Source organism: Lipotes vexillifer, unplaced genomic scaffold (assembly GCF_000442215.2).
Source record: "Lipotes vexillifer unplaced genomic scaffold, Lipotes_vexillifer_v1.1 scaffold322, whole genome shotgun sequence".
NCBI lineage: Eukaryota > Metazoa > Chordata > Mammalia > Artiodactyla > Lipotidae > Lipotes > Lipotes vexillifer.
In genome coordinates this window covers 2708600-2729592 of record NW_006776528.1, presented here as the reverse complement: position 1 = coordinate 2729592, position 20993 = coordinate 2708600, and the positions used below count along the sequence as shown (strand labels likewise).

The following is a 20993-nucleotide window of genomic DNA, read 5'->3' as shown; positions in this document are numbered from 1 at the left end:
CTAGTGATGGAGGAGATGATGTCCGACTTCTGGTCTGTCTGAGTCCAAAGCCCCTGGTCATTCTTAATTGATAGATTTGCACTGAATGGATCAATGAATGCATGAACACAGGATGAGGAAGCAGTTAGAGCTTTCCAATCAGAGCACTTCAGACGTCCCCACTCTTAGTTTAACAGAGCACAGTCTGTGAATATAAAAGGCAGCTTCGTCCCAGGCTCCTTGCCCTCCTGGGTTGTATACATTCCATCCTGTCTGCAAATAGATTCCCGCCCACACTGTCTGCCCAGGTCAACTGCTTCTCACTATTAAGTCCCAGTTTAAAGTCATTTCCTTAGGGAAGCGTCTCCTGATTGTCCTGATTCCAAGAGAAACTTCTATCATGTATGTTCTTCCAGTTCCTCACGGTGCTTATCAGCATCGTATCTACAGTTTTGTAAAGTTCTTGCTTTAATATCTGTCTCCCCCTGCCAGTGTCCTTAACGAGGGTTGGATGCACAATGGTTTTTGTTTTTGTCTCTCTTGCCCACCACTGGAATCCACCACCTAGCACATAGCTAGCATTTATGGTGCACTGAAAACGTGTTTGTTGAGCAGATGAATTTCTTCCCTACGTTTTTAAATCTTTGAGAATATCCCGCCGCCCCTCCCCCCATGCCTCTTTAAATGAATCTTAGGAAACCATGGTCAGTGCCTGGAACTCTGCACACACAGTGCCTGGAAATCATCTGTTCCCAACGGGAGAGGCACATCCCAGCTTGTTGTTCTTGGCGACAAGAATGTTCTTAGGGGCTTCCAGGGAGCGCTGGGTTGAGTTCCTTACAACTTCAACTATCCTGGATGTCAATGCAAATAGAACCACTGACAACCCAAATAGCACTACATTGTAAGCAAATTGAGGGCAGGGCAATGTCTTTCATCTTTGTATCTCTAACTTCCAACAGTTCCTGCCTCACGGGAGGCACTCAAAGTCTGCTTGTCGAAGTTTAATGGCTGACATTGAATTCAGTTGAATAACCGGACGCCCAGAGGCATCAGTACTGGGCAGTAATATTAACACTTCTGTGTTAATATAACCACTTCTGTGGTTCTCTCTCTTGCCGCAGATGTAGCAGCCAAAGGAGATATTTTGTCATTTGTTCCTTAAGCAGTGTCTTTACCTGCCAGGTGTAGTGGAGAGAACACAGGAGCAGGGGCCATCAGCCCCGAGCTCTAGTCCTGATTTATGAGTTGTTAACTTTATTCCTATGGTAATGGATCCTCTCTCCTGGGTTCACTCCTCCCACTTATGAAATGAGTGGGTTATACATCTTTCAATGTCCCCTCTGACCATATCATTCTCCGATTCTGGGAATCCAGGGTCTTATTATGACCCCAAACCTAGACATGGAGAGATGCTTCTCTAAAGAACCCCTGGCTCTTGCGATGGTCCCCTTTGGGTACCTGGCCTTTGCTTTGATGGTACTTGGACTTTGCTCATTTGTCCTGCTTTTCTTTCCTTTTTTGTCTACCCGCCAACTTTTCTGCTGATCACCCCTCCTCTTTATGTGCCTTTCAAAGTCCGCGGGCAGCCTCACCGTTGCCCTTCCTTCCCGCGCTCCCTCTGAATTCTCTCTACTCCTGATCTCTTTCTTCTCTGCGCGCTTCGTGCTCGTCTTCAATGTGCTCTCTGGCTCTCCCTGCTGAAATCCTAACACCAGACTCCAGCCCGGATGAACAATGAGTTTATTTTGACCCTATATTCACATAGGAGGAAAGAACAGCATGTACTTGTCCAGAGTCCGGCCCTTCCCTACTCCCCTAGAGCCGTCTCTTGAGCCAGACGGACACCGCCTTTTCTGATGAAAACTTGCGAGGTCTGTTGGGTGCCATGCCGCTCTAACTGCCCCGCGTGTCGCATCTTCTCGCCTGTGCTCCTATTTGGAATCTCCACCAGGAGAGGGGGGCCTTTCACCTTTTTAGAGAATAAGCGGCACTGGCATGTCTCAGGCTAGAGCTCTTCTTTCGGGCTCTTGTGTGTGTAGAACATTCACTGCTCTTTAGCCAACCCCAGCTTGCTGTAGGTAACGCAGAGAAAAACAAAAGCAACAGCTGAAACAATTTCCCTTTCATTGGCAATTCTTCCCTTTTCCAGCCCTGCTTTAGTGAGGAGGTGCTGCTGCCGCCCCCCCGAGTCTCCGTCTAGCCCTGCGTCCTCCTCTACCTGCCAGCCCTCCAGAGTCTACCCAGCAAGCTCCTCTGCACCCCGTCCTTTGCAGTCCCAGGATTATTAAAGGGAATATGATTGTTTTCTTTTGCTCAGGCAGTGTGTGCGTGTGTGTGTGTGTGTGTGTGTGTGTGCGTGCGCACGCCTGCTAGCTTGAAAGGCATTGTCCTATAGATATTTTTATAACCTGCAGCAATTACAGCTGCCAGCGTGGAGACAAGCTATGACAAGTTGATTTATGTGTACACTATATGTGTATGCAGGAGGGAACGGAGGATGGAGAGGGAGACAGCAGGGGGGTGGGGGGGAGAAAGTGGAGGTGGGCGCTCGTTAGGAATCTGCTTTCCAGGAGGTAGAAAGGAAGTTATGTCTATAAAGAACACAAATAATGAAATTGCTCTGACTGTCATTCCTTTTTCATTAACTCGGATATGCTGGGAAAAACAAAATAAATCCAGCAGTTTTTATGAAGCAAGAGACAGGATATAAGATAAGCCACTAAGTGTTGGTTATATTTAGGGATTAGGGGATGAGAAGGGAGTTGACATATGATTTTGATCTTCATCTAGTCAAACCACTTCAATCAGCAGTTTCAATAAAATGGATTCTGCCTTGTTAATTGTGCGGGCATCTCTGACCTCTCACCACTTTCTAAACTTCCATTTTTGAATAAAGTTTGGATCCCTGGGTCCACAAAGCAGCTGTGAGGTTGCCAGTGGCTTTTCTTTGTCCAGCCTGAGCCTTACCTGATCTCTGCTGGGTTTTCTGCCGGCCAGGTTGGGAGGCTGCAGCTCACCACTCTCCCTTCCCCCGCCAGAGACAAAGATGGTGTGAGCGTCTTAGATCAACCGCATGCAGACTGGTATAAACTGAACATCTTACAGAGCCTGTAAGAAGAGTTATTTTTCTGCCCAGCTATAATAATGAAGCAGTGGCAGGCAAAATGTATTAATAAAGCATCTTCCACCTTAAATGGATTTCGAAGTATTTTACTGTAGAGTTCATCATGTATGTAGGCCCCTCGGGAAGGCCTGTTGTTGTCATTACCCACATTTCTGGATGCAAAAACTAATGCTCATTTGTACCTACCTGGGAATTAGATGCAAGAGCCAGGGTGAGAATTTATCATGAAAGGAATCATCCCTGCCATTCTCAAGCCTGGAGGGAAATGACTCCAAAGCCCAGAATGAGTCCCCCTTCCTTCTCCACTGCTGGTGATTGTTTCCACTTGCGGTGGTGGGACCCGTTTACAAACAGGAGTTTTGGAGGGGAGGAGGAGTGGTGCTTTAAACCTTTAAACGAATGTGGATGATTACAGGTAATTCCTTGGCCTCTGCATAAGGAGAACTCCAAATTCAGCAGACTGAGGTCAGCAGTCATGACCTCACGCCTGACGTCTGCTCATATAACATCTTAACTTGGTGAAATCATGCAACTTCCTACTTCCACAATTCCCACTGCAAAGTGAAGGTAAAGTAGGGACTTGTCAGAACGGACTGGTACTAAAATAGGTAAATTCTCCTCCTGTTCTTTCAAAAGCAGAAACAAAACCTCCTGCACCCTGAAGACATCATTTTTGTTTTTCTTGATAGTAAAGTCATTTTTTGTGGTCATAAGTTGACAATTGATTTTTTTTTTTTTTTTTTTTTTTTGTCCTCACTGGACAAAAGTAGCGATGGATTTCCCTGAGAATTTAATATTGGAAAAGTCAACAGAGGAGACGAGGGGAAAATGGGCGAAATGATGGATTAATTGAGATCTTCAGTGTGAGTAAATTTTTTTTTTTTTTTTTTTTTTTTTTTTGGTCCTCACTGGACAAAAGTAGCGATGGATTTCCCTGAGAATTTAATATTGGAAAAGTCAACAGAGGAGACGAGGGGAAAATGGGCGAAATGATGGATTAATTGAGATCTTCAGTGTGAGTTGCTTGCCTTTACATGGTTGTACACTCTCGGGTCACCTGTTAAAAGAGGAAGCCATGCCTCCTCAGTCTTTCTTTGTTACCTTGGAGCGTGGCTTCCACATCTGCACACCAACCTCCATCCCTTCCAATCCAGGGCAGTTTGGAGTGACCGGGGTATGATGAGTGAGATGCCTGTGCATCACTCACCCGCGTTTTATCTACACGTAAGTGGGGTGACCAGTTGAAAGATGCATGCACTCTTATGGCACCAGGACCCTTATGGTTACAGCGATTCAGTTAGGATGATTCAGTCTCTTTGGTGGTGGCTGGACGGCTTTTGGGAAGAACATTTGTTGTTTTTGTTGTTATTTAACAGTTGTTTTAAAAAAGAGCTTCCTGGTTGGATTTGACAGAGAGTCTAGGGGAGAAACAGAGCCACGGCTGCTTCCTCTCTGTCCCCAGGGAGAATCTGGGTCAGTGCAGGGAGCTCAGACTGGAGTCCCTGAGCAGAGAACATGTTGGTGTTAGCACGTGGGGTGGGCTGTGCCGCTCTGGGCTTCCCCCCTCCCTCAGGAGCCAGGCCCAGGCTGGAAGGAACTGCGATCCATCAGAGCTGAAGTGAGAGGAAACATGCAGATGTAGGCACAGAGGGACCCACAGCAGCCAAAGAGGAGAAGTGACAGCAACTGAGGCCAATGCAGTTTTTCTCTGGGTTTCAAGAATTTGAAAAACACACCTCTTAAGATGAAATCAGCTCCGCAGGAGTGTGAAGCCCAGGACACCTGGGAATCCTCTGTATCAATAAAGCCAGGGGCTCACACTCATTCATCTGAGTGAGCACTTTGCAGGGCTAACATCTTTTAATGTCGACAAAACAAGAATAAAGAATGTAAGTCAGTGTCTGAACTTGACCAAAATTTTGATGCGGTTTTGCCAGTTTCGCATACTAAGAGGCTTCTGTGATTTTGCATTTCTTTTATATCTGGAAGATCTCTATTTAGAATGGTGTTTGAAGTAGCTTTTGGGGGGTGGCGGTGGGGTGGGCGTTGCCTGTTGAATAAAAATGAGGTGATTCTAAAACGTCCTCCCAACACTTTAAATTTACTCTAAATGCTAATATATTAATCTGATAATTTTAAAGGTGCACGCATGCATGCTGCAGAGCTTTCTTTTCCTAGTTAATTAGTTTGTGACCCTTATTAAGATGTCTTGCGCTTATTGAGGCTGTATAGTAACTTTGCATTTCTTCTTAATTTGGAAGTGACAGCTCTTCAAGGGGGGAAGTGGTTAAACTCCTCGCCTGAGCTCCTGCGGCCGCGGCGCGGCGCGGCGGGGGTTAAGGTGGGCGCCTGCGCCCCGCTCCCGCCGCCCGCCGGGATGCGCGCGGTCCGCCAGCTCGCTCGGCGCCTGCACGGCGGAGAGCTGCGGTCAGTGATGGAGCTGCTGCCATGACAACCCCGGCGGTCTGGGCCCGCGCGCGTCGGGGCTGCTCCCGGGAGGCCCGCGGCGCGGAGGCCGGGGGCGGCCGCTGAGCGTGGCGTCCTCGCGGCTCCGGGGCCCTCAGCCCCTCGCCTTCCCCAGCTAGCGAGCGAGCGAGCGAGCGAGCGAGCGAGCGTCCGCCGCCGTGCGCTCCCGCCTCAGCCACCGCCGCGGAGACCGCCCAGCCGAGACCGGCCGCATAGCGGAGGCTGCAGCGCGCATTTGGTCTCGGACGAAGTTGACCGAGGCGGCTGCTGCAGCATCCCCGGTCCGGATCGCGCGAAGCCCGGCGTAGCCTCTCCTCCTGGGCTCACCCCTGCGCCTCCCGAGTGTTCCACTTTCCGGCTCTGCTATTGTTACAGACTGTTTCCTGCTGGCCACCCTGCCTCTGAAACTTAAAAAGAAAGTGTTGGATTTCCCCTTGTTGGAACTGAGGAATTCAGACCATCTCTGGGTGGCCGGATCTAACCCACTCCCTGCCCCCTTTTGGTACCAAAGTGCTTACTCCTCTCCAAAGTGCCATGCCTGAGCTGTTAACGGGAGGAAGGGGCTCCTGAGACGCGCCCGCACCTTTGCACCTGTCTTTGCTCTTCGCCTCTCTCCGCCACCTTCCCGGCCGAAGCAGCACCGAGGGAGCCCCCTTTGGATGTTCTCCGTGGAAACCGCTTCTCCGAGGCTGGAGCGCTGAGGCTGGTTTTGGGGAGGAACACTAGACTTGGAAGAGTCTGCGCGCTTTTCTCCTGCCCGCGCCTCCGGGGCCCCGTGCTCGCTCCCCCGCCAAACCCCACCCCACCCACTTCCTGTGCGCGCCCAGGGGGCGTGTGCCGAGCGGCTGCCGGAGTTCTGGGAAGTTGTGGCCGTCGAGGATGGGGGTCTGTGGGTACCTGTTCCTGCCCTGGAAGTGCCTCGTGGTCGTGTCTCTCAGGCTGCTGTTCCTTGTACCCACAGGAGTGCCCGTGCGCAGCGGAGATGCCACCTTCCCCAAAGCGATGGACAACGTGACGGTCCGGCAGGGGGAGAGCGCCACCCTCAGGTAGGGAGCCGCCATTCTTCTCTGAATCTACAGTGATTTGTGTAGGGGATGGGGGGAGAGGGGTAGAGGTGCAGGTGTGTTTTCTGCAGCTGCTGGCGGGGAGGTCGCTGCTTCCCTGGGCTGCACAATTCATGGCTGAGCTGGGTGCTCTGCCCCGGAAAGGTGGTGGTCATAGGGAAAACGCTCAGAGGTTCCAGAGATGAGCTGTTTCCCCCAAACTGGCCTCCTAGGCTCAGGACTTGGTAAGCAGGAGGGGAGGCTGGGCCAGGGGGTCTCTGAGATGGAGGCCAGTGGCCTGAGCACTGTCTGTACCTGAAACCGGTGGCCGTGGTGACTGGGGGCCTGGCTGGGGCTCAGTGTGAACAGTCTTCTCTGGCGTTAATGAGTCCCAAAGGCTGGGTCTGGCTTTCTGTGAATGCCATCACTCTGCCTGTGCCACGGGGTGTTGCCAGCCCCGCTCCTGTACTCTGGCAGAGCTGCCGTTTTGTCCTGGGTCTGACTGTGTCTGAGCTTTCCTGGGGTGTCTTCATGCCATGAGCTGGTAGCCAGAGGGACATGCTTTCTCTGTCTGAACATGGCTTTCTGAGATTGAAGCCATGGATAGGAGTGTGATTTGTCTGTGGAAAAGATCGTTTACTTTGGTTAACTGTGCTGTCCACTAAAGCAGTGTGTTCAAAACTCATCTCCCAAATGGAAACTGGGTCTCAGCCGTTGGCTTGGGTCCTGCTTGATGTCTGGGGTTAAGGCTGACAGGAAGTGGAGAAGGAAAAGAATCTTGACTGTGTTTTGAGTAAAGTAGGACGAATCTGTCTCCCTTTCCCCCGGCCTCCTGAAATGCTAACTCAATTTCCAGTGTCTACAAACCATACCACTCACAGAAGGGCAACACAGAATTAGTGATTGCAAGGGGGAGATCTTAACTCTCTGGAATTTTAGGAGAGTCAGCAGGAGGTAGAAGTTAAGAAGATCCGTGGGAAGAATGTATGCCTGCTTAAATAAAGTTTTCCAGACTGGGCCGTTGAGCTGACTGTAAGGCAGGATGGCAATATTCCCATCCTTTGTACATGAAGATTCTTGGAGAGAGAACCTTCGTGTTGGTGCCCACTCTTCTACACCTTTTGTGACTGTTCTTCTAAGGTAGCTCTTCTAAGGTTTATGGATGGTACACGTAAGGCAATACCCATGGGATAGAGAATGTTGCAAAAGGGACACTGGGTTACAGAGCTGACTTGTCAGGACATTGCCAAAGGAAGCGTGTGATTTAAGGGCCTGTCATAGTCTGCAAGCACCCATGCTCCTTTGTCTTTGGCGAGCTAGCGTTCATGTCGCCAGGGTACTCGCTGGTTCTGGAAAGCCACCTCTTCCACTGAGCCCTGAGTTAGGGACTGTTTTGAGCAAAGATTGAATGTCTAACTGCCTCACACCTCACACCTGAAATAACTGTGTATCTGCTTTATAAAGGATTTCATGGAAACTTGAAATATGCCCTGATTTCAGACTACCTAGAAAGAAAAACAAAAACAAACCTCTAAAGCAATGTAGTCGATGGCATTTAGTGTCCTCTGGATGTCCCCTTTTCCTTAACCCTTGGCTGCAAGATATAGCCCTCAAGAAACAAGATGGAGACAGTCTCATACTGAGAACATTTTAGAAACGGATGGGAAGGTACTTTCAAGGAGAACGAGGAAGGCGGTCAGCTCTGTAGAGATTTGGGGATAAAGAAGTAGCTACGGGGCCTTGACAGACATATAGCTGCCATATCATAGGAGCAATGAGGGGATTTGGGCAGGGAGGGATCTGGTCTTCAGAGGGCAGTCCCAGGCTCATGAGAATGAGGACTCTGCTGGATTTGTCAGGTGCTCGGCTGAGGCCTGGAGCAGCTCCTCGAAAAATCGCGTTATCCTGTACTGGCTGGCTTCTCTTTCTTTGCCTTTGCTTCCATGCCTCTTCCTGACTCACTCCGGGCCCCTCTCCTTGTCTCTCCTGCACTCACGTTTGTTTGCATTGTCACATATGCACTCACTGGGCTTGACTGGTTGTAGATGGAGGGAGTGGGATATGGTGGGGCTTTTTCAGCCCAGCCCTGGCATAAAAAGGCCCTCCTGGAACATCTCCTGACGTCCAGGGCCAGCCACTGAGATTGACTGTCTTCCCGACAAGTAGGAGGAAGACCCTCCCAGTGGAGGGAGCCCTACAGGGCAGGGATTAGAGGAGCTGGGATCTGCGTGACACCAACCTGTTGGCCATGGACCTAATTTAGGATGTGAGCGGGGCAGCAGGTGGACCGTGCAGATGGCGCTCAAGCCTCCACAGGATGGCCATCGTCCTCCCCAGGCCCTCCTGCACTAGACAAGGAGGGGCCCCCGTGCTGGGCTGCACTTCTGTGGGGCGGAAGCCCTTAAACCCTCAAATACAGGCTCTGCATTTTGTGATGCTGTGTGCAAAGAAGCAAGTAGGAATTTCAGAATGTATTTTGTTTGCATAGAAATTGCTAAATTTGCACATAACCTGGTTCCAGGTTGCAACAATGGAGTGGTTCAGGGCTCTGGGTTATTTCCCTTTTGCTTTTATTGTGTGTATGTGGGTCGTCTCTTCCTTCTTTTGTCTTCCCTCCCCTTCCTTCTTTCTTTCCTCCCTCTCTCCCTTCCTTCCTTCCTTCCTCCCACCCTCACCTCTTTCTTTTTCGTTCAGCATGTGACCAAGCTATACAGACCACAGCCATCCCTGCTCTGCCCTGAGAGCTACCCTCTCCCCGTCACCGCAGGTGACCCTGAGGTTCATGCTTGTAGTTTTCGTCTCAACCAGCAGAGGACTTTTTGCTCTAATTTCATTTTATTCTGCTTTGTTCTCACCAGTTTCATTTTTTGAGAATCGTTTGCACTTCCCAAAGAACGAATGCTTCGGCAGCAGATTCTAATGTGAGGAAACTTTTTAGAATGTTTTATTTCCTCCAATTAACACTAATGATCCTTGTAAACATATCGGGAAACCTTTCACCTAATACGGCATCCACAGTCTGAATAGAATTACAGACAATTTGCAGTCTCCTAGTCTTTCTGCCCTCCTGCCAGTAGTCTGTACGCATATATTTTTTAAAAGGGTGAGGTTTCATAAAATAGGATATGCAATAATGATAACATGAACTGAAGTTTCTCCGGTACTCACTAAGTCTTAGGGAGTATTCTAAGTGTTTTACACACTATCTCACCCGTCGTCCAACCTCGTAACATTAACATTTAACCCTAATACAACCCCTCTGGTTGTAGGTGCTATGATTATCCCATTTTACAGATGAGAAAACTGAGTTTACATAATTTGACTAAGGTTGCACAGCTAGGAGATTTGGAAGCCAGATTACGAGGAGTAGTAATAATAACGTTGAATGATGAATGGTACTATCAGTTATTGGTTAGTTACAATTAATCCTCACAACAACTCTGAAATAGACTAAATTATGTCTGTTTTATAGATGAGGATGCTGAGGTCTGGAGAGGGGAATTTACCTAAAATCACACAAGTTAGCGCGTGACCGACCTGGAATGCTGACTCCTTGACTTTGCAGGGCGAGCTTTCCCCACCTCATTCTGTGTTCTCGCGACTCCTTGCGGAGACTTGGCATCGTCTCTCCGCTCATTTTGTCTCACGCCCTGTCTTGCAATGTTGTTTATCTCTCTGTTTTCCTTCCCCACGTGGATGGGGAGCTGCTAGCTCTTGGAAGCGGGGATCCCGCTCTGTGATGCCCTGAGCACCGTGTGCTCCCAAATGTTTACTGAACAGATGAGATGACTGAAAACCAAACAAGAGTATCCCCTAGCCTCTATACAGCTGGGGTTGACCAACTAAGATGTGTGGAGTGGTTCTTACATGAAGGGCATGAGCTGGGTGTTATTTGTGGAAGGGCTTGAGGCTGAGGCTTCTCACCCCAGGGCCTTGGGTCCAACTCAAAAGGCCAGGCTGTGGTCGCAGAGGTTGAAGAGGTCATCAGCCGTGGAGGCAGATGTGCCCATCATCGCGTGGGTGGGTGGTCTTCCGGTGGTCAGAGAAGAGCGCCCTCTCGCCCAGTGGGTGGGCTGCATTCCTCTGATGGGGGCAGGAGAGCCTGAGAGGCCCGGCACGTGGGTCTCATTAATTAGAGACTGTCACTAAATGTCAGCATGTCACTGGACAACTTTGATGGATGCATTTCATGTTTTCATGGATTTTCCCCAGATAAGGCCGCGACCAGTAAAGCGAATTGTTTCCTTGGGGGTCATCTGCTAAGTGCTTTTTTTAAAAATATGAGTTAAAAATAAAAGGCCTGAGAAAGGTACAAGAAGGAAGTTGGGTTTTGGTATAGCAGTTCCACGGAATAGCAGAGAACAATGTGGTTTCCATACTTGAGAAAAGCCATGGGGGCCCCTTCCAGCTGCAGGAGACTGTGGCATGTTATTCACATCATGGAAAGCATTTAGCATTTCGTTTTCGAAGCTGGTGGATTCTGTCAGTCTCTCCAGCTGCTCCACGGCCCCCTGAGGCCAGAACTCTGCCTTCTTCAGGTCTGTGTCCCTATTTCCTAGTGCATGACTTGGACCAGGGCTTTTGATAATGAACTCTGAGCGCGGGTCCCCCTCTTCCCTTCACCCGCTCTGCCGTAGCCATCCTGACTTTCTTCCTGTTTTGTGAACACAGAAAACGTGCTCTTGCTACAGAGCCTTCCCATGCATGGCCCCCACTGTGGGGGTACCCACCCCTCCTCCAGCTCTTCCCAAGGGCAGCTCTTCATCCTTTTGCCCTTAGCTCAGGTGGAACCCCTCCCTGAAGCTGTTCCTGACACCCAAATAAAAGTGATCCCCTACCGCTTCCACCAGGCTTACGCTGGCATATCATCCTGGATCATTTCTTCAGAGCAATCATCTGTATCTGAGATTTTCCCGTTCATTTATTTGGTTAGTTGCTCCTGATCTGTCTTCCCCGACTGGGTTGTAACTTCCTTGAGGATGAGTGCCTTCTCTGTCTTATTGTGTGCAGTGTCTGGCGGATACAAGGTGCTCAGTAAATAGCTGTTGCATGAGTGAAGGAAGGAAGGAACGTCTGCGATCACCGTCTTCTCCTTGCCCTCTCTGCCCCTTTTTCCTGAGTTATCTTGTGTTGTCCTTGCCCCGGATGTGTTCCTGGCTCACTGTCCTTTGTGTCTGGGTCATGCTACGTTGGGTGTGACGTTGCTCTGGAGGAGGTTACAGATACACGTCAGTAAGTGAGCCGGTGTCTTTCTGTCCAGGACACAGATGGTCTGTGTCCGTTGTCTGTTACTTCATAGCTGCACCCATAACATATGCCATTTTTCTGCCAGGTCACTCCCCTATCCAGTCCTTAAGCCTTTGAAGAAATGCTACTCTCTGACGATGTGCTCAACCCCAGGTAGACCTCAGGGAAATTAGCATTTTCAAGATAAAGAGGGGCACATCCTTCTGTGCATCTCTGCCCATCCTTCTTTCTATTTGGAGTCTGCTGTCAGTGGGTGTCTGGTCATGTAACTATTGATCTGTTGTTTATGAGTTTTAACTTGTTCAGAGTAGCAGTGCCACTCAGGAAGCGTGTGCTGCTCTGGCTGCTTTGGCCCCTACCGGGATGGACCCCTGTTTGCTCACCTCTGGGGCTTGCCAGGCATCCATTGGGTGGACCGGGTCTCAGAAGACCATGGACAGATGGGGCTGTGGAGGGAGGCTCCTGGAAGCACACACAGCCTGTTGAGGAGCCAGAAACTAAAATGGCAAAACTGAACACCCAGTCGAGCGTGGGGCAGGGGGAGAAAGGACAATGCCAGTTGCCAGGAGAACCTAAACAACTTACAGAAGAGGGGTAGCCTGGTTCTCCAGCACTCCTCACCTGGAAGGTTCGGTGCTTTGCAGAAATGCTTCTCTTTTCTTTTGAGTTTGAAAGGATTACAGAGCCCAGGGAGTTCAACCACCTGGTTTTTCAGATAATGAGGCTAGTGATAATCAGTCTCCCACAAAGAGGGCTTCCTGCAAGGGTGAGAAGGAGCTGACATCCAGCCACACTGCATCACGCAGCTGTGAGCCCTGGCCTAGGGCTGCCTGTGCCTGAGACACGGTCACCTTGTCCTACTAAGTGCAAAAGCATCTTACTGACTGTGGGTGCCTTTGACAGAATTGGCTAACGTTTATCATCATGCTGCCTCCTAACTGCTGCTTCCCTCTGCTACTAAAGCTGGCATTCTTAGCCTTTATCAGTTCTTCCTCTGGCTGGGTGGGACAGCTCTGTTTACTGTGTGTCAGACAGGCACTGTTGAACGCTCATAGATGCTCCATGAGGTGGAGACAGTTATTATTCCAGTTTTACAGATCATGGGAGCAAAGCACTGGAAGGCAGAGTGAGCCACTTCCCAGATCACACCGTCGTGAATGTTGCCTGGGGCTGAGAACCAGTTTTGTCTGAATACTAAGCTCATTCTCTTTTCGTACCGAAGGGCTTTCCTCATTCTGTTCCTTCTTTGCTTCATTGCCAGCTTCCTCTCTTCCCAGAAACCGAGTGCATTTCATGGTCCTTCCTTGTTCTGGGTCACAAGAATCTCCTTCCTGGAGGTATTTTGGGAGCTGGGTATGGGAGTGGGTCAGGTGTGGTGTGGTCTGTGGCACGATGGGGACACAGGGAATGACCCAGCCGGCCTCTAGAGGTCCCTTCGCATCCGGGGATCATAGAATCTTCCTACATTGTTCAAGTCAGAATTTTATCCAAACGGGTGGTTCTTCTTCCACCCGTTTGCTTCCAATATCAGCAGTCCTGGACCCTCTCACAGGGAGTTAATAATCCCTCAGCATTACCACGTATCTCTCTGGAGAGGGATACTGCACACACTGAGGTGGAAGCGCACTGCTCTGAGGCCCACAAGCCAGTCTCTCAGGCGGCCCTAGCAGTGCGAGGCAGGATAGGTGACACCTTCACCCGTAAACTAGGACTAGGACCGTTGGCATCTCTCCTGGGGAAGCCTGGACAAATTATAACTAATATGAATGGCACATTTATTCTCTTAAGTTCAAAGTCTCCACTGATGGGTAACATGCAACTTTATTTTTGCATGATTTGAGATCATTTTGCTTCCTTGGGAGCAGGTTGATGAGTTCCTTATGTAATAAATAAATAATACCATTAACGTCACACAGATGGTCAAATAATAGTGTTGTTAGGAAATCAAGAATTGGTTGGGTTTAGGATGCAATTTCAAATTGCACTTGTGAGCCAAAGGCAGGGAGGAAGCAGTAGGAATGTTTCACGTGAGTGCAGTTGAAGGAGACAAAGCTCTTCAACAAAGCAGACCTTCCTAACTCACATTCCAGCAGGAGCGGTGTGCCAGAGAGAAAACGGACGGGAAGACAGGGTGCCGCTAACTCGGACTCAAGTACTTTCTCTGTGTTCTCTTGGGCAGGTTTTAAAAATTCTTCCATATATAGAGGACATTTACTACCTACCTCAAAGGATCGTTTGGGGTTAAAATGAAACGGTGTACACAAATCTTAGTCTATAATTATGTAATTAGTCTCTTTCTTTCCATGTGTACAAATGTACACACATGTGTATACATGTGTGTGTGTGTGTGTATAATAGTAACACATTTAGCAGTTTGCCCTATAACCTATTGTAGCTTAAACACCCATGTGGCAACACTTTGATAGATGTACTGTGTCTGGCTTCTGGAAGGTCTATGAGGAGAGGAATGCTTCTCCATCCATGTCTAATTATACTTGTCCGTGTGTTTCTCCTACACATCTGCTTAGATCCTAGGAATCTTCTTCTGTTCAAATAATTTCTTGAGCTATTTTATATCAGAGAGGGAGTGAGGAGAAAGGTATTCCTTTATTTTTCATCACAAGATTGTTGCATGGAAAGTTATGACAGTTCACGGCTCGAAAGGTGAATTTCCTATGAGATAAAAAACAAACAAACGAACAACAAACATATGGAAGGTTCTGTGGAGCCAGGTTATCTGACACAGATGATGGGGTCAGGAGTTCATGCGTAGATTTAGGATTTGTAGACCTTTTTTCCTTGGAAGACTGGTTCTTCCATGACAAGTCCACTGGAGTCAGCTGGGAAAGCCAGGGTAGGGATGCCATCGACTGTTGGGGGTGGTTAAGCCCTTCTAGCTTTGCAGCCCTGTGATTGCATTTCCCCTCGTTCTCACCTGTTTACTGAGAGGCCAGCTCGGGACTTCCACAGCAATGGTGACAAGAGAAAAGGGGGCCTCTCTGCATTTGGTCATTTTTCTCCCGTGCAGTTCTGGGGCAAGACCAGCGTGTCTGCCATGAAAAACTGATCTCGGAATTTGCTGACGGAACTACAGGAACAATCCTTCTCCCTGCAACCGTGTGCCATGGGGCTTAAAGTAGTTTAAATTATATGTAGCAGTCTCAGTTGTTCATGATCTGTTTTTCCGAAATCTCATTGATTCCCATGGTTGAGTTATTTGGGTTTATTTGGGTGTATTTGGCCAACTTGCTGCCTTGTCAGTGTGAGATGTTTTGGCTTAGAAACCTTTTGAGAGGTTAGATTTGTCTCGTACAAAGTACATATGAATTAATCTTACAATCTTGCTGATGGATTTTTTAAAATAATAGAATTTTTAATGAAAACAGCATCAACCACCAGGCTGATGGAAAATGACAAAACTGACATCAACCTTCAGATAAAGCTTTGCTGGCCCCGTAGAGGAAAGGAAGATAGGTTTGTGTGAAAATAATTTCTTGATCTTCTGTGGCTTTCAAACAGGCTATAGATGTAGTGGATGAGGGGAAATGTGCTCTTGCACTCAGAATAATCATCTTTGGACACAATTTACTCGTCAGGAAAGCTCAATCTAAAACAATTCTAACTGGTCAGAACCCACGAGGAAGAAAGAAAAAAAAATATGCAAATTAATTTTTATTTGGTGCACAAGTTATACATGAAAACTGGAAAAAGCAGTACTTAAGTGTTGTGGGTTGAATTGCATCACCCCCCTCCTGACCCACACCCACCCCTAGAAAAAAAAGATCTGTTCAAGTCCTCACATCCAGTACCTCATTTGAAATGCCCTTATTTGAAAATAGGTTCATTGCAGATGTAACTAGTTATTCAGATGCATTCACACCGGAGTAGGGTGGGACCCCAATGCGATACAACTGGTGTCCTGATAAGAAGGTGACCTGCGGAGACACAGTTGACACACAGGGAGAAAACCATTTGATGACAGAGACATTCGAGCAGTGAGGCTGCAAGCCAAGGAGTGCCAGAGGTTACCCATGAAGCACCAGAGCTGGGAAGATGCAGGGAGGGATTCTCTCCTACAGGTTTCATAGGGAATGTTCCCTGCAGCACCTTGATTTCAGACTTCCAGCCCCCTGAAATGTGAGACAGTACATTTCTGTTGTTTCAAGCCATGCATATTGTAAATGCTCTGTTGTAACAAACCCAGAAACTGATACACATGGGTGTTATAAAGAGATTGCTTAAATAATATCTGTGTACGATGCTCCTGGTATGATTGTTCCTCCCCGAGTCATCAGCTCCCAGACTCCTCACAGATGTCTAGGAGGCTAACCCAGAGTAGGAATGTAGTTAGAATTGATTACTCTCTTTTTCCTAATAGACCATCTGGACAAACCCTGTTGCATCTTACTTTTCAGTTATCTTATTAGCCACCTCAGAAGTCAAAGATCTACCAGACTATGCATCATTTTTTGATTCTTATTGTCATAGGGTCCTGTATAATCGATAATCTGACCCAGTTGCAAAACTCTCTCTAATCTTCTGAAACTTTTTATTACCCTCTGGCCTCTATGATCTGTCACCAGCGAAATCCCTGTGTCTCCTCTCTCTTCTCTGAATGTTCCCCTCAGGTCTTGCTTAATCTGAGACTTGGCTGTTTCCTGGATCATTTCCACTCCTAGAGTCCGATCAGCAGTGGCTGTTTCTCTCCTGTATCCTTGTTGCCATGAGGCCTGAAAGCTGGAGAGATGTTCTCCTCGTTACTTACTGTGGCTTCAGGACATTTCCTTTCCCATCTCTCAGAATCCCCAGTTACGTTGAATCACACACTGTGTACCCTCAGCCCCTTTCCTGCTGCAGTTTTCTACTCTCTATCCTGACCAGTCTCCTTCACTCTGGAGCTCCAGGCTGTACATCCTAGGGTTAATCTTCAAATCCACTTTTATGACTCACGTGTTTCAAGCTCTGCCTCCCAAGTGGTGTTCTTGATACCAGCTCCATGTGACCCATTGCCAGCCACCACCAACTTGATTCCCTCCATCTGTCCCCATCTTGGGCATAGACACCACCATTCATCCAGCTACTCTGTCCAAAAGCCTAATAGATATATTTTTTCTTTGTCTCTTATGCTACATCTAGTCCGTCAATAAATCCTGTGTGTCTTTACTTTTAAGATAGATCCTGGGACTTACCTTGTGGCTCAGTGCTTAAGAATCCACCTGCCAATGCAGGGGACACGGGTTCGAGCTCTGGTCCGGGAAAATCCCACGTGCCACGTAGCAGCTAAGCCTGTGTGCCACAACTGATGAGCCTGCGCTCAAGAGTCCGCAGCCACAACTGCTGAGCCCGCGAGCCACAACTGCTGAAGCCCGCATGCCTAGAGTCCGTGGTCCGCAGCAAGAGAAGCCACCGCAATGAGAAGTCCGCGCATCACAACTAGAGAAAGCCCGCGCGCAGCAGGGAAGACCCGCCGCCGCCAAAAATAAATAAATAAAAAAATTTATTTAAAAAAAAAAAAAAAAAAAAAGATGCATCCTGAAGCGGACCGTTTTCACCATCTGGAACACTATCTCTCTAGTCAAAGCTGCCATCCACCCTTTCCAAGACTGTTCCCGTGGCATCTCATCTGGTCTTCCTGCTTCCACCACGTCTGCTCTCCCAGAGTCCATCTGCGCCTGGTAGACCAAGTTGTCATTCCAGAACATAAACCAAATCACATCACTGTGTTCAAAGCCCTACAGTGGCTTCCAGTTATATTTAGAATGAAATGCACATAAAAGGCTTTATTACTGGTGTCTGCCTACCTATCAGACACCTTCTGTCCTCCTCAGGAGGACGTAGCTCACTGAACTTCCCTGTCCTTCTTGAACCCACCAAGTCCATTCTTGCTGAGGACATGCTCCTTCCTCTCCCAGAACCCGCTAATGTTGTATGATGGCTCCTTCATGCCATTCATGTGTCTGCTCCAATATCCCATCCTCAGAGAGGACCTTCCAGACCATGCTGTTTGAAATAGCCCTACCCCAGCCCTACATCACTCCGTCCCCCTACGTAGCTTCAGCTTTCTCCATAGCCCTTAACACTTAGGAAATTCTGTTATTTATTTATCTGATACTTATTTATTGCCTCTTCCACTAAAATGTAAGATCCCCAAGGCCACTGTCTTCATTGCTCTCATTTATAGTGGCTGAATTACTGCCTGGAACATGGCGTATATCAAGGAGTATTTTCCGAGTGAATGAAAAGTTCATTAGGAATAACAGTAAGCTGCTAATAGTGAAAACTGTTTATCTTTTATTGGAAACGGGAGGCTCAGGTGTAGCTCTTCATTGGTCTAGGTTTGGGGGTTCATACACAGAGCTCAGATGGGGTGTGTGTGATCCAGCCTTGTCTTCTAGGACAGCGAGTAGGACAGGCCTTGTGGAGGGAATCACGGGACAGGGTGACATACTTCATAAAGTCTGCACATGCGGAATCTAAAGGACCTTTACATTTCCACTTTCACAAGCGGTTTTATAGAAAATCTAATAAACACTTGAAAATCGGGATTAGTTTCTAGCTTAAGGCCTATGAACTTGGGGGGGAGGGAAGGAAAAGGCAGGTGGGCAGAAATCAGCCTGTGAGCCTGAAATTTAACACAGTATTCAATGTCCATTATTTTATTTGAAACCTTCTTGATGAAGGGAATTTTACCTTGAGGCTGTAGAGCACAGTGATGGAGCACAGGGTCTAGGGCGAAACCTCTCTCTGGGTTCCAGTCCTGGTTCTGCCACTTTGCAAGTGTGTGACCTTTGGCACCTTGATTGACCTCACTGGGCCTCAATTTGTCATTGTTTCAGGGAACTAATAATAGGAGTACTGATCCAGGAGTGAAATACGGGGCATTTAGAGCAGTGCCCAGCACTCTCGTATTAGGTTTTTACAGCTGGGGAAGGACGGAGCGTGAAATGTATCTGCCGTGGGCAGATCGTGCTGCTGTGTCTCATGATCCTGGGGCCACTGCCCATAGACACGTGGAATAGGAATATGGGCACCGGAGCCCAGGCTGGCGATGGTTGGTGCAGATTCTGCAGCTACAGGGGCATCTTGGTAGAGGAAGATGTTGAAAAGTCTTGGTAAATTTCATTGTTTTTGGAATGTGAGCAGTGGTCTAAGGCTAGGGTGATCTGAGGTGGTTTTTTTTTTTGCTTTTGTTTTTGGCCGTGCCGCTTGCCTTTGGGATCATAGTTCCCCAGCCGGGGATTGAACCTGCACCCACGGCAGTGAGAGCGCAGAGTCCTAACCACTGGACCACCAGGGAATTCCCCTGGGGTCACCTGAGTTTTAGTCCTGGCTCTGTCACAACCCACCATGGGATGCTGCTAAGAAAATCAGCGTGCCCAGCCCCCGTTTCCCATGTGGGGAATGAGAACAGGATCCATTCTGCTCTGTTCAGTTCCTTACACCTGAGGAAGAGATTCTTAGCTGTTCAAAAATATATAAGTTGTTTATCCACCTCCTGGCCCAAAGCTTATCCCAGTTGCATTTCCCAGCCTCTTTTGAATTTAGGTGTGGTCATGTGACAGAGTTCTACCCAAAGGAAGGTGAGCAAAAGTTCTGTTGGATTGGCCCCTAAAAAGCTCCCACGTGAGATGCTTCAGGCTCGAGTTTCTCCTTACGCCATCTGGATGTTGATGTCCCAAATTACCTTGGAAACCGTGTCCCATTTGGCAGATGTTTCGTGAGCGGAGTTACTGAATGTCGGCGCAGAGAGGGCTTCGGCCCCCGCCCTGCCAGCTGACCAGCAACCTTGTTCCTTAGATTATTGCACGAAGGAGAAATACACTAAAATGTACTTCCTTTGTGATAAGCTTCTGCGATTCTGGAGTTTATTTGTTACAGTAGCTAGCATAACCCTATCTAATCCAGTACAACTATTATAATTCGTATTGTCTGATTTCAGCTGCATAGAAATAACACAGATATATTTTTTAATCCAAACTTAAGCACTTATTAAAATTTCTTGGCGAGACTTTTGGTGGCTTTTGCATGTGTCTGAAAGTAGGAACTATGGCCTTTTCAAACTGAAGCCTCAAGCGTTTGATTTCCATTTGCTTCAGTCTTTACATCCCTGAACCAAGTAAAAATGTGCTGTACTCTACAAGTACGTGGAAACCAGTGACAAAGAAAAGTTCTGCCTTGAAGTACATTAGCACATGTCCATAATGGCTACAATTCCAGACACGCTACAATTAGTGAAAATACCTCTTAGATGACAAATTGCTCATTAATGGCTGGAGGTGTCTTATTTAGTGTAACCTTTTGTGCTAGGGATATTCTAACATTCAGTGTTTTAACTGACACACAGAAAAGAGACAGATGGGATGATTTGTAGCCTTGCTCTTTAAAATGTTGAAGAAAAAGGAGAGAAACCACCGTCAAAGGGCAGATTTCAGAAGAGCAGTCAGGTGGTGGAGCCATCACCTGGGGCTTTGGGGAAAGAGGAAAGGGAGGAGGGAAAGGCCTTGTGTGGGTGGGTCCTCAGGGAACAGAGGCCATGCAGAGAGAGCAGGATGTAAAGTGGCTCTGTTCCATGATTTTGTGGTACGGGGAGTGGGATCTTTTTGTTTTCTTTGTTGTTTCAGGATGATCCACGGTGCCTGGCACATAATAGGAGCTTCCCGTATCTGTACTGTATCCATGTTTCGCTTTGGCACCGCTGACTGCGCATCTCGTACGGGCCAGGCACTGTTCTAGGCCCCAGTTCCTCTCCCCACAGAGCTATCTTTACAAAGGGAGACGGGGCTGCAGATTGCACGCACTGAATGAACGTCGTCTTCTCTCAGCCTGCAACTTGCACAGACCACTTAGGAACAGGTGCCCTTCCTCCAGCCTGACTCATTCACTAGGGCTCCTGTTTGGAGAGACAGACCTGCAGGAATTCAACCCCCTCCACCTGGGGCTCTTGATCAGGGCACAACCTGCACAACTGTACCTAATGGGTACCAGCTGCCAGTACACAAATAAGGAGACAAACAGTATGCTGCGTGATGAAAATATGAGTAAGGGGCAGGATGACCTGGGGTGTAGGGACAGGGGCATTTGCAGGGTGGCCCAGGGCATGATAGTGGGGACAGCCCTGCAGGGATCAGCAG

General features: G+C 48.2%; 1 protein-coding gene across 2 annotated transcripts in view; it reads left to right on the top strand.

Moving 5' to 3' along the window:
* The first annotated feature begins 6451 nt into the window (after positions 1-6451).
* The window catches only part of NTM (neurotrimin), a 402928-nt gene continuing 388386 nt past the window's right edge, over positions 6452-20993 (top strand). For both annotated transcript variants that reach the window (XM_007450402.1, XM_007450401.1), the window contains exon 1: positions 6452-6618. In XM_007450402.1, the coding sequence (XP_007450464.1) occupies positions 6452-6618 (167 nt within the window). The remainder of the gene's footprint in view (positions 6619-20993) is intronic.